This window comes from Mycosarcoma maydis, chromosome 15 (genome assembly GCF_000328475.2).
Source record: "Mycosarcoma maydis chromosome 15, whole genome shotgun sequence".
NCBI lineage: Eukaryota > Fungi > Basidiomycota > Ustilaginomycetes > Ustilaginales > Mycosarcoma > Mycosarcoma maydis.
In genome coordinates, this window is record NC_026492.1 from 409,450 (window position 1) to 422,192 (window position 12,743).

General features: G+C 54.7%; 6 protein-coding genes across 6 annotated transcripts; 4 read left to right on the forward strand and 2 right to left on the reverse strand.

The window, feature by feature from the left end:
* Window positions 1–90: 90 nt before the first annotated feature.
* UMAG_05015 (uncharacterized protein) lies at window positions 91–1,578 on the forward strand (the record flags this gene model as incomplete). Its single annotated transcript, XM_011393007.1, has 1 exon — window positions 91–1,578. One exon carries the CDS (start codon window positions 91–93, stop codon window positions 1,576–1,578), a length of 1,488 nt encoding a protein of 495 aa, XP_011391309.1.
* A 190-nt stretch (window positions 1,579–1,768) lies between these two features.
* Window positions 1,769–2,191, reverse strand: UMAG_10707 (uncharacterized protein; the record flags this gene model as incomplete). Its single annotated transcript, XM_011393048.1, has 2 exons — window positions 1,769–1,819; window positions 1,943–2,191. 2 exons carry the CDS (start codon window positions 2,189–2,191, stop codon window positions 1,769–1,771), a joined length of 300 nt encoding a protein of 99 aa, XP_011391350.1.
* A 578-nt stretch (window positions 2,192–2,769) lies between these two features.
* Window positions 2,770–5,741, forward strand: UMAG_05017 (uncharacterized protein; the record flags this gene model as incomplete). Its single annotated transcript, XM_011393008.1, has 4 exons — window positions 2,770–2,910; window positions 2,996–3,146; window positions 3,243–3,361; window positions 3,969–5,741. 4 exons carry the CDS (start codon window positions 2,770–2,772, stop codon window positions 5,739–5,741), a joined length of 2,184 nt encoding a protein of 727 aa, XP_011391310.1.
* A 194-nt stretch (window positions 5,742–5,935) lies between these two features.
* On the reverse strand, window positions 5,936–7,330 carry UMAG_05018 (mitochondrial 37S ribosomal protein uS4m; the record flags this gene model as incomplete). The annotated part of the gene is made up of 1 exon (XM_011393009.1): window positions 5,936–7,330. One exon carries the CDS (start codon window positions 7,328–7,330, stop codon window positions 5,936–5,938), a length of 1,395 nt encoding a protein of 464 aa, XP_011391311.1.
* Window positions 7,331–8,900: 1,570 nt separating this feature from the next.
* On the forward strand, window positions 8,901–10,383 carry UMAG_05019 (putative methionine adenosyltransferase SAM2; the record flags this gene model as incomplete). Its single annotated transcript, XM_011393010.1, has 2 exons — window positions 8,901–9,011; window positions 9,325–10,383. 2 exons carry the CDS (start codon window positions 8,901–8,903, stop codon window positions 10,381–10,383), a joined length of 1,170 nt encoding a protein of 389 aa, XP_011391312.1.
* A 1,515-nt stretch (window positions 10,384–11,898) lies between these two features.
* On the forward strand, window positions 11,899–12,621 carry UMAG_12295 (uncharacterized protein; the record flags this gene model as incomplete). The annotated part of the gene is made up of 1 exon (XM_011393094.1): window positions 11,899–12,621. One exon carries the CDS (start codon window positions 11,899–11,901, stop codon window positions 12,619–12,621), a length of 723 nt encoding a protein of 240 aa, XP_011391396.1.
* Window positions 12,622–12,743: the final 122 nt, after the last annotated feature.

Sequence of the window (12,743 nt, forward strand, 5' to 3'; positions counted from 1 at the left end):
TGTCTCTGGATCCTTTCCTTGAGCTTCCCCTTGTTCCCTTCTGTCTTGACTTTGATCCTCCTCATATCCGTACTTCAGCATCCACACACCATGCCTGCCGTCGAGCGACTCTCTCTGCCGCAATCACTTTCGGCGGTGGCAGTCAAGAGTCGTCGTCTGTTCTCCCGAGACAACGCCTCGAGCGACACTCGATCTAGATCAACCTCACGATCCTCGGCGCTCAACCTCAACGAAGCGCTCGAGCTGGCCAGCGTCCCGAGTTCGTCCCCTCTTTGCCTCAGCAATCAGCTTTTATCTCCGCAACCGTCCATCTCCAGCCAGTCTCACAGCTGGGGCCTTGACAATAGCTTTGGACGACGACGTTGCTCTAACGCAACCACCGCGAGCACCTCGAGCGTCGCTCCTGCTGCTCACGATGGTCTACAGCGTCGTCGAAAGTCGTTGTTCTTGAAAAAACCACGATCAGAAGCACTCGCTGACGATGCTAGACAAGAGAGTGCCGAGGCCTATCAGTCGGTCAATCCTTTGACCGTCACAACTTTGCTCCAAGCGCCACACCAACTTGATCAACATCGAGGCGCTTCTGCCAATCAAAGTGGTCATCGGCTCTCGACGCATCAGCACAAGCAGCACAAGAAATTGCAGCAGCAACAACACAGAAAGAAAGAAGCCCTCGATCGCATCTCTGATCTCGTCTGTTTGTCTGTACAAAACCAGACGCAGTTGCCCCAGAGCCAGGTGGGCGCTTCTTCACCCAGGTCACCCTCAACCTCTCCAAATCTAGGCGACAGGACCTTCTTTTATCCCATTGAATCACCACCTTCGCCCACCAGCCTCAACAGTAGCAGCGATGCCAGTGCTCGCAGAGCTAGCATCGTCGCTTTCCCTTCCCGAATCGACGCCACTGCAGGTCTACGAGTCAACATGGGCGGTGATGCAAATTGGTCCAGCTTGGCCAGTCCTTCGCTGTCCACTTTTTCGAATCATACAGATCTGCTGGCAAGAGAGTTGAGCTGCGACGCCATGCGCCAGTCTCAAGATACCTTCTGCGCCGAAGCGTCGGAAGCGCATCAGCTTCTGCTTCCTTCGTCCATGAAACGTCAGTCGAGCAGAACCATTGAAAGCGACGCCAACAAAAAGTCGTTTGCATCGCTCAAGGCTGAACTCGGACATGGAGCTGCACGGCTCGGCTCACGAACTCCATCCGACTGGTCGCTATCCGAAGACGCTCGTCCAGCGTTGCAACCGCTGCCTCCTCTTCGACCTTTGCGCAACCCAATGCGCAGCAGGTCCAAGAGCCTCAGCTCATCCACCGTCCGCAAAGACCTCAAGCATTCACCCACCAGATCGGCTTCGCCTCCTCCTCCCGTGCCAGCTTTACCTCCAAGTCGGCTTGTCGAACCGTACAATCTGACACCGGTACATACTCCACCCCGATCCCGACCCACCTCTGCTCATAGAGGTCACGCACGATGTGACAGCTTAACGTCGGCTGCATCGTCCGCTTCGTTGCAAGCCGCTGCGTTTCATACGCCCACGTTTGGGCCAGCTAGTTGGACAAACTCGCCCGTGTCCTGACGCGAAAGCCTGTCCAGTAATCTTGAGCTGCCGATCCATAGAGCCCTGAGTATCACTGTAGAATATCCTCTAATGCACAATCTTTTTATTTTGGCGCGTCGAATGATCGAATGCTCGAGATTGACGAGAATGCCTTTTCTGAGTTGATCGTGGCGATACAAATACAATGCAATGGTGGCAGAAAGCAGGATTATGCCTCTTTCAAGAGTTTCTTCAGAATGTCGCGTTGAGCTTTTGGGACCTGTACGCCATCAGAGACCCGGCAAACTCGGTCAGCAATGGCAAGTATGGGTGGCGGCTGCATTGAAACTCAACTCTACAGCACGTCGAGGTGGGCGGGGTTTGAGTGGGCCATGCAACTCACCTTCCAGTACAGATCCTTGTTGCTGACAGGTTTCGAAATGCGTACGTTAGCACCGAGGCCTTGGCGCGATACGAGCTTGTTTTCGAGTTGAGCTGCCACATCTACCGATGCAGTTCGTGAGCGCGCTGCAGTGGATGTGATCGATGTGGCTTTGTGCGACGTCGTGGACGGTGGAAGTCGCAACAACGGGATCGCAGATGCTGGTACGGGTTTCACCTTGAGTAGCTGAACAGCTGTGGCTCTCATCATGGCGTACCTAACTCGTGAGGCAGTGCAGGCTTTCCCTGTGGTTCGCTAAAAGTGACTTAGGTGGTGGTCTGGAAGGTGGTTGACAGTCTGGAAGGTGGTTGACCAACACAGATGTGTGTGTCCTCCTTGACGAAATTCTGCAAGAAATCGTAAATCACCCATCGGGAATCGCGATTGTGATGCCTACACATTTTTGCGGCCGAGAGAAGCAAGACTAACTCTAACTTACTCCACATAACGTTATTCATGATTCGTGATTCGTGATTCGTGATTCGTGATTCGTGATTCTCACAGTCACAAAGTTGTGAGTCGGGCTAGAAACGCACTGACGTATCAAGTACCAAGCACCAAACGCCAAGTCAAGCCCAACGTCGTGCGTGTTGGTCGTCGGTTGCAAAGGTGCACAGACTTGGCCGTGGTCGGCGATGATAGTGTTGTGCTTGGTACTACCATATCGCTCTCCATCGAGCCGTGCCGTAAGGCATACACTTGTTCATCTTGTCTCCACCCACGCGCTGCCCATAGCAACGTTGAACACGCGACCTCACGCGCGCCCCAGCGACGACGGCGGTTGAACCATGGCCGAACGATCCTCCCTGATACAGCAGGTGTCGTCCATCACGGGATGCAATCATTACCAGGCACAAACCGTGCTCGAGCGCTCCAACTGGAACGCTGAGCGAGCCATGAATTCCTACTTCGACGACCCGCCACCAGAAGTAAGTCTGCAACGTAGCTACTGCGTCAACAGAGTTCGCTCGAGCTATCCCTGACCTTTGCCTCTGCACCTGATTTTGACCGCAGAGACCAGCTGTAAATACGACGATCGCCCCGTTTCTAGGTGCCCCCCATGACTCAGCCGCCGTCAGCTGGGATGTCCCCAACAACCCCGCTTACGCACCTCCACCAGGTCCGCCGCCAGCATCAAACCCAAATTGGGGTGCCAACAACAAAGGTATGCCCCCCTACGCCCGCGTATCTGCACTCGCACCAACCCCTGTCTGTTCGACCCCTGACCTCGTACCTTCTTTCTGCTTTTTAGACGTAATAGACTTGACAAACGATGGCGATCCAGATGAAGACCTTCGACGAGCTATGGCCGCCTCGTTACAAGACCATCAATCACAGCAAGCCTACCGACCACCCGCGGCTCCGTCAAGCACAGTCGGCGTAAGTTGCACAACCGGATCATCCAGTGCGCAGCACGCAATTGCGCAATTGCGCAGCTGCGCCCTGCTTTGGCCGATAGTCGACAGATCTACAGCGACACCCACCGGCTCGGTCGAGTAGGCGCAGAAGCATTTGCATTTCAAAGCGACACGACACGCGCTTCCATGCTAAGCTCGATAGAGATCGCAAGTCACCTATCTCAAGCTCTGCACGCAGCAATGCAAAGCGTGACAGCAGAGATGACGACAACGTGCGCGATGATACGATCAACAACCAAACCTGCGAGCCAGAAGAGTCGATAGCAGAGGTGTCCAGTCATGGCTATAAGCTGCGTAATCGACCGAGATGGGCCAAACCGAGTAGCACAACCCAGACGTTACTCGAGATGGATCGGCATACCAGTATAGAAAGGACTTACGGAAAGCGGGGATCGTTATTACGACGACGGGATGGGGCACGCAGAGGGAGAGGTGCTAAGAGAAGAGCTGGCTGGACACCTTGGTGCGCGCTCTAGTGCTCTCGTTCTGATTCGCAACACACTACCACGAACGACGTCGCTGATATCGTCACCTGTTTGCCCTTGTTTTTTTCCTTCGACTTTTCACAGGACCTTGGCATGTCAGAAGACGAACAGCTGCGACAAGCGTTAGAAGCAAGTGTACAGAGTCATCACGATCTTTTGCAGTCAACAGGCTCCGGAGCATGCTCGCCGGCACTACCACAACATCTCGAAATGAATCCCGAGACGCGACGCATCCCAGGAGCCCCGATCGCAATGGTCGCGCCTTTCGCATCGCTGCAAGTTGCCGCCGCAGTACTACAAGCCTTGTACGCTGCTCCACCGGCACGTAGAGCCTTCTTGGCCAGTCGACCCGTCGACACGCGTGGCACGGATCTTTCCAACTACTGGAAGGGCACATCGCCAACAGATCCCAGTTTCGAAGCAGCATCACAGTCTCCACTCGACGTCCACTTCGACCTGACGCGGCGCATTCAAACGCTCTTCGCGTTTGCAACGCTATCGCAGCGGCCGTTGTGCGTTGTCAAGGACGTCACAGCACTCATGCCCAGCGAAATAGTCGCACGAGGCGCAGACCACACCTCATCGGCCCGAGTCGCCAGTCTGTGCCACGAGTTCCTCGTCGAAAACTTTTCCAAACACGTTTCGGCGGTCACCGATATGATCCTCTCGGCACCATCTGCAGCAGCTGTCTCTACAGACGCGCTCTGGATGACGGATGCGCTGTTCCTCTCCTCCGGAGCGGCAGCACTTACCATCCCTGCATCGTCCCCGCTCAATGGCAGCTCAGCAGACCACTCGCCACCTAAAATCGAACAACGCCGAAGCTTTATCCAGCTGCGCCACGATTCGGTCAACTCGGACACCTACTCGTGCTTGCGAGCAGCACTGGCATCGGATGGCGAAGGCGCTTTGCTCACGCAGCCAGCCCATGTGATCAGCATGGGTATCGATCACGCTCTTCCGTCTTGCAACGCTCCTTCAGCTTTCACGATCCAAGAACGGATTCATCTCGATTCGCTCATGTGGGATCGTCGACGAGGGCAAAGGTTGGATGCCGAACTTCAAGGTTTGGAGACGATACGGCTCGAAAGCATGTGTTCAGATCTGGAGGCTAGGAAAAGAAAGCTTTTGGGTGATGGAGGTCGTGTTACCCAAGAGCTTTTTTCAGGTGCTAAGCGATACTTTGAGCAGATCGCTGAGAGCGATGGTCAAGATGAGGTTCGATCCGCATCAATCGCAGAAGCCGCACCTCAGATCGACAAGATTACGCAAGCGATCGAGGCGGATCTCGCGGCTACAGATGACTTGATTGCCACGATCAAGCAGAGAGTCGATGCGAAGCGGGCCATGGTCAAGCAACGAGCGACGAGAGAAGCGCAGAATCCGGAATGGCAGCAGATGGCGTATGATCTGTGTGCTGTCCTACTGTACGATGCCGGACAAGTGATCGCATTGGTCCAGGAGCGTGGCAAGTGGTGGAAGGTCAGTGGTGGCACAGCTACGCAGGTGGCCAAGGAGGATGTGGTGATGGGTAGGGAGCAGGATCCGAGCCTGCAGGTGTTCTGGCTGGTCTATGCACGAGCCGAGGACAAGGTGGAGCAGCAAGAGAGCGACAAGGTGATCGAGACGTTGATCGGGGAACCTGTAAAGGTAGCAGTGGCAGATGACAATTTGACGTACGAGTCCGAGCTGTTGTCATTGATCCGCTCAGATGCAGCCAGCCCCAGCTCGACCGATGTTGATGTGGCAGCCGAGGAACAGCACGAAACGGAGCAGGATGGACAAGGTACAGTGGATACCGTGCGCGACGTGCCAATGACGGCCATCGATGCGACGCGATCCTCAGATTCAGTCTGACAATCGTGAATGCGAATCACGAATCTCACGAATCTCACGAATAAATTTCAAAAGATGGTCGTATTGGCCGTAGCATGGCAAAGCGGCTGAAAAACTTGTGATCAAGACGCTCAGGCGTGAGTGAGAGTGTGATTGAGATCATCATCATTCGTGATTGCTTATGACGCTGAAATAAGGTATGGTCAGAACGGTGATTACGCCACGACACGAGCGGTGCGCCTGGCGCTCGTTTTCGCTTGGTTGGCGTGTGCAGCAGCCAGATGCTTCCTCCAGCCCTCGACGCTCTTTGTTCTACCCCATCCTCTCCTGAGCGCGCTCCTCTTCCTGTTGTGGTCCTTTGCGCGCTGCGTGTCGAAGCCGTTGCGACCAGCCATGGCTTCGAGCTTGATGCGTCGTGCATCAGCACGCGTCCTGGGTGCATTGCGCGTGTAGTGCTCCCATGCCATGGCGTAAAGTTCGCCTCCAGCGGGGTAGGGAGAGGGCAGATCGGTGCGGAAGGTCCAGCGTGCTTTGCCATCCGAACCCGAAGTACGGTACGGTACAATGGTCGGGTGTCGCACGTACACAGTGGAGCACGTGGTGAACGAAACTTCGAGGTAAGGAGGGATGAACAGGAAGGGCGCCGCATAGTCTGGGAGCGTAAACGGAAGTACACCGGGCGCAAGAGTCTTTTCTTTGTTCTTGTGCTTGTCTGTGACGGATGGTGCGGACGATGGAGTTTCCGTAGTGCTTTCTGGGGAGGCACTTTCTGTGGAGGATGCAGCTTCCAAGGATGCTGATGATGATTCCGAGGATGATCCTTGCTTTGCATCGGTCTCAGTCTCGCTAGACTCTTGCTGCTCGAGCTGTTGGGCTTGTTGAGCAGCCTGTGTAGCTTCGGCTTCTCCAGACACGCCATCGTTGAGCTTTTGCGCCTTGGCCCTTTTCGCGAGCTCTTCACTGAGCATTGGCACTGCCGACGGCTGTACACTGATCAGATCGCCCGGCTCAAGCAGCTGGTTCGGATTGCTGCACTTGACCCCATTCAGTGTGACCTTTCCCTGTACAACCATTGACCTCGACTCGTACGCGGAGCGAGCAAAACACGATCGGAAAACGACGACATCAAGCCTCCTCTCGACATCGCGCATGAAGAGCGAAGCCGTGGGCATCGGATCCATCTCCTCCACCACTTTCTGCTGGGTTACTGTCGCATAGGACTTTGAAGATGTCGCCACAGCTGCAGTGTCCGGAGCAGTGGGCTCTCGTCTCGCCTTGAGCGCTTTGTCGAACAGTCCACCTCTGCGAGGACCGGCGGACGATGCGGATGGCGCAGCTGCCGATACCTGCGGGGGCACAAAGCTCGGCAGATCCGTAGGAAGGAACCATCGCTTGAAGCGTTTCTCGGGTATCCAGTCGCCGTGGTATGCGCGCAGGAATCGCTTCGACCGCCATCGTTGCTGGTACATGGTGAGCGACGTTTTCGTGAACGTGGTTTGCGACGCGTGGAACGGAACAGTGGATCGAGCGATCGTATTGTACAGGTTGCGCGCCGACCACGACATGCGCGGCATCACCGTCTCATGGCTGAACACTTTAGCTCTGCGCATTTTCGGGGAGACCACGATGACAGATGCTGCTGTTGAGGAGCCAGTTGATCAGGTTGTGTACAGGTTGCCAGGCTGAGCCACAACGTCGAGTCGCTGTTCCCCAAGGAATCTGAGGTTTCAGACAATCGAAACAGGAACCCGGCAGCGATGAGTTGTGCACGCTACGCAGGATGAGATGGTATGGCAAGACCGTGCAAGCCAGCGATCAGCTACTGTCAACAAGAGCTACCTAGCTCCTCGACAGGCTCGACAGAGCACATCCCATTCACGATTCCTTCTCTTCCGAAGAAAGGTGAAAGAGAGAAGAAATCCCTTCAAAAGCCCAAGTCACGTGCATGGAAGAAACCCCATCGGATCGGGGCGTATCTCGAAAAACGCAAATATTGGTTTGATGATCTCGATTGTTGGCTTCTCCCGATATAGAGCTCAATCGGAACGCTACTCGATTTATTCGCGAAATGTGGGCTTGAGCACGCCATAGTTGCATTCGTGATTGAATGCACGGCTCTGCACCTCTTGCCAGAGTCACACCCCGAATCTTGCTCTGACTTACAGAGTCAAGCATGGATGATTAGCACGGCCAGCCTGTCGTGAGTGTGAATCTCTGACTGAGGACTGGAAGCAATTCGCTGACTCACGACTACACAGCAGATACTGTAATGGATTTCCGTTCACATTGTGATTGCCTATGAAAATCGTGAATATGATACCATACCGAGCTTGTTTACAGCCTGCTAAAGCGCCGCAAGGTGGTGGGTGGCACAAGACACACATGGAGCATCTTGGATTTCTCATCCATGGCTAGTGGTCTGTGCATTGAACCGAGACGACAGGCCGAACCGCACGGCAAAGCAGCATACACGGCGAGGAGGCTACTTCGGTCGAGATAGGCACGTTCTTGTGGATCTGCATCTGGTCCAGGGTCTGAGTGCGAGACAGCACCTGTGAAAGCAACGCACGTTATTCACTACCGCTCATTGCTACTACAGTCGTCAGTGTGTTTGTTGAGCAGTCTTGGATGCCATGATTTTCACCCGATTTTCGACACCGTGTAAAAGGCACCATTCTGCGAGCGTGTGCGTGCGTGTGTGTCGAGTTGTGAGTGTTTGTCCTGATTATTTCAACGTTCGGTTCAGTCTTTTCTTCTTGTTTTTTGTTTTGTTTTTTTTTTTCCCATCATCTCACTCTTCTTCTCAAAGACCCTATGAGACAGTCAAAGTGCCTAGGATGTCGCACGTCCGTGCTCTGCGTGTCTCTGTCGTGCTTTTCTTCTTTTTTGAGTTCGTTTTCTTCGAGTCCATCGTCAGTCGATCTTGTTGCGTTGCTTTGCCGCTCTTTGCTTTCGCTGTCTCTCTCTCAGCCTCGTGCTCGCTGCAAATCTTGACAGCGTCGTTGTGGCATCTCTTGACACAGACAGGTCTCTCTCTCTCTCTATGTTGCTTGTGCTGCCCTCGTTCTCCCTGTCTTGTTCTACCCTCTGTTCTGAACTCCTTCTTCTTCTTCTTCATCCACCTCCACCATTCATCTCACCATCTCCCCAACTCCCTTCATCCTTCACACATACTTCAAAATGGCTCCCGCTATCCGCAACCTTCCCGAGGGTCACTTCCTCTTCACCTCTGAGTCCGTCGGTGAGGGTCACCCGGACAAGATCTGCGATCAGGTCTCTGATGCCATCCTTGTAAGTCTCTTTTTCCCCGCACCCTTCCGTTTACCTTTCATCATCGTCGTCGTCTTTTTGCTGTTCTTGCCTCTATTCGGGCCAAGCATGCTCGAGATAGATCAGCGTCGATCCGAGGCATGGCGGTATACGTTTCAGTGTATCGTAACAGATTCGCCAAGCCCTGAAGAAACCCGTCGGTTCCGGAAGAAAGAAAAATCGGCTGTTCTCAACCTGAATCGACGTCAAGGGACCAGAAGTACTTGTTCATTCGCCAGACAACTGACAACCGACGAGTTGCCGCTTCGTCTTGCTTGATTTTCCGTTTGCACAGGACGCCTGCCTCGAGCAGGACCCCAACTCCAAGGTCGCCTGTGAGACTGCCTCCAAGACCGGTATGATCATGGTCTTTGGTGAGATCTCGACCAAGGCTCAGATCGACTACCAGAAGGTCATCCGTGACACGATCAAGAAGATCGGCTACGACTCGTCTGAGAAGGGTTTCGACTACAAGACCTGCAACGTGCTCGTCGCCATCGAGCAGCAGTCGCCCGATATCGCCCAAGGTCTTGACCATGGCTCGCTCGAGGACCACGGAGCCGGTGACCAGGGTATCATGTTCGGCTACGCTACCGACGAGACGCCCGAGTTGATGCCCTTGACCCTCATGCTCTCGCACAAGCTCAACTTGGCCATGGCTGCCGCCCGCCGCGACGGTTCGCTCGGATGGCTCCGACCCGACTCCAAGACCCAGGTCACTGTCGAGTACAAGAAGGATGGCGGTGCCACCATCCCGCTCCGTGTTGACACGGTCGTCATCTCGACCCAGCACGCCGAGGAGATCTCGACTGAGAAGCTCCGATCCGAGATCATGGAAAAAATCGTCAAGAAGGTGATTCCCGCCAACCTGCTCGACAACGACACCATCTACCACATTCAGCCCTCTGGCCGCTTCGTCATTGGTGGTCCCCAGGGTGACGCCGGTCTGACTGGCCGAAAGATCATTGTCGACACCTACGGTGGTTGGGGTGCGCACGGTGGTGGAGCTTTCTCCGGCAAGGACTTCTCCAAGGTCGACCGATCCGCCGCCTACACTGCGCGATGGGTTGCCAAGTCGCTCGTCGCTGCTGGCCTTGCTCGTCGCGTCCTCGTGCAGTTCTCGTACGCGATTGGTGTGGCCGACCCTCTTTCCGTCTTCGTCGACACCTACGGTACCGGTAAGAAGTCGGACGAGGAGCTCGTCAAGATCATCCGCAGCAACTTCAACCTGCGTCCCGGTGTCATTGTCAAGGACCTCGGCCTGCAGAAGCCCCAGTACCTGGCTACCGCTGCTGGTGGTCACTTTGGCCGATCCGAGTTCTCTTGGGAGCAGCCCAAGCAGCTTAACTTCTAAGCAGCACCAGCACCAGCAGCCTGATCTTGCTCTAGCTTGTTCCAGCTGAACGAGGTTTCTCCCTCTTTCGTTTGGTCGATTCAACATCGTTTCTTATCCCCACGCATTTTCTTTTTCTTCTTCTATTTATGTGTTACCATCTCGTTTTTTTTTTTTGCTTCGTTCCCTTCGAACGGTTGTTTTCCATTCTGGTTCTTGTAGTGCTATCCGTGTCTCTTTTCTCTATCTCTCACTCTCTTGCATAGATTCCCCCCCGAACCCCGACCTTTGCGCCCGATCATCTGTACTACCTTTGCACTCATTGTCGCCAGCGCTTCGTCGCGCATACATTACTTGTCGCACACTCACGCATCTCGGGCGAGGACGGACAGAGCGACAGCCTCTCCCTCTGATCCGACCCATCACAAAACGCTACGCTACGTCTCTAGCATTAATACCAATACCACGTCAACCGTGCTTCTACTGCGTCCGTGTGCTCAGAGTGACCAGCCAGCAATGCCGAGGATTGGCGCGAGATCCCGTTGCAACGACAGTTTCCTCCTACAACGTACAGGCTCTCGGCGATTTCACAGGCTGCACCGCGCCCACTGTGGCTGCAGATCGGAATCGAGCAAAGCAAGCAGAAACATCGGGCAGCGGCGATGGGTTCAGTTCCTGTCTCGGCCGGCACATACGTATTGCTGAGTCAGCAGCGTAAGACTACTCTGCACTCGCACGGATCGCGACGATGGATGTGGTCGTGTGAGACTGTTTAACTCACGACTGCTTCGCGTCGCGCTCACCACAACGGCAAAATTACGATTCTGTGCATGCGAATTTGTGAACTTTAATAGGTTATCGCTTTCCGCTTTCCGCTTTCCGCTTTCGTCGTGTCGCGGAGGCTCGAGTTAATGTAACGTTATGAGTGCTATTTCCAGTCACGAGTCACGCGTAGATACAAAGAAAGCGGCTGTAGCGAGGCTCAAAAAAAGCGAATCCTGCACATTTATCCAATTTCTATTCTGCATAAAGCCGCCCGTGGACAAGTCACGAGTGGCTCCAGACTGCGCTAGAAATGAAAAACATTTCATTTTTGTTTTCTTTTTTTGGCGCTGCCAGCCGAATTCGAAACTCGTTACTAATTAGTCTGTTTAGACCAGCCCCACGCCGGTTTCTCTCGCTCGCTCCTTGCATTCCCGTCTTCCGATTGGGGAAAATGGGGCGCGTCCAGAAATGTTACTTGGAAGTTGGCTTTGCCTGCTTCCCCACTTTCTTCTCTCTCTACACCAACCATACCTCATTCCAGTTTGTGCCTCTTCCAACTCTAGTGCATTCGCTCCAGCTTGTTCGGCCCTCCGTACCTTCTCATACTACTCAGACCTACCACATCTCACCAGTCACTCACACAAGTGCCGGCCACTTGTTTGGTACTACATCCCACTTCCCTTGTGCACTGCCTTTCATCGGCCACATCACCGTTCTTTGCTACTTTTCACACCACACTCGAGCTCCCACCGCTCGTCGCGATCATCCAACATGCTGCTCTCCCCCGCCGTCAAGACATCTTACCTTAACACCATGGCTGGTCGCTCTGCCGCCACACCCAAGCGCAAGACCGAGGATGAGAGCGCTGAGACTTCGCCACTGTCTGGCAAGCGAGCTCGCGCTACCGTTCCTCTTCGAGGCTCCAGATCGTCTAGCATGTTGCAGCTCCAGCAGCTGCCGGCATCGTGTCAATACCGGCAAGACCCTTTCGCGAGCTCGTCGGACGTGACGCTCGACGATCTCACGTGCAGCAAGAGCCAGCAGCGCGATACCTTTATCCATTCGTCCACGTCATTCAAGGGCAAGGGGGCGGAGGGCGCTGTCGGCTCGGTTTCATCTACAAGTGGCAACCCGGTTTGGCTCAAAGTGGTTACCTCGTACGGCTATACGTTTATCAAGTCGGACGAGCTTCATCTGCTCGAGGGCAATGCGGACGTACAGATGGTGATCGAGCCGTCGAACGGCGTGCACCAGAACGAGGTGCCGGCGTCGCCGCCGAGGCAGATGAGGTTCCCGATGGGCGTCGAGTTCCCACCGACGCCTTCGCCTTCGGACGACGGCTGCAGTGTCTCGGCCAATCGATACTTTGGTCAGCAGCATCCAGCGGGCAAGCCGTTGTGGGAGCATGTCGAGGGAGATCACGAGGCGCAAAGGGCGCACGCACAGCTGGCAGCCACCGGCGGGCTGAACGAGATGATGATGGACGAGTGGTAGCGCCGCTCGTTCGCCTGGTTCAGTCTGGTGCCATCCTTGTCTCTCTCTCTCTCTCTCTCTTGTCAGTTCCGCTTGCAAGCTTGTTTTCCGTCGTCCTGCGTTGTTGCTACGTGCACTTCGTT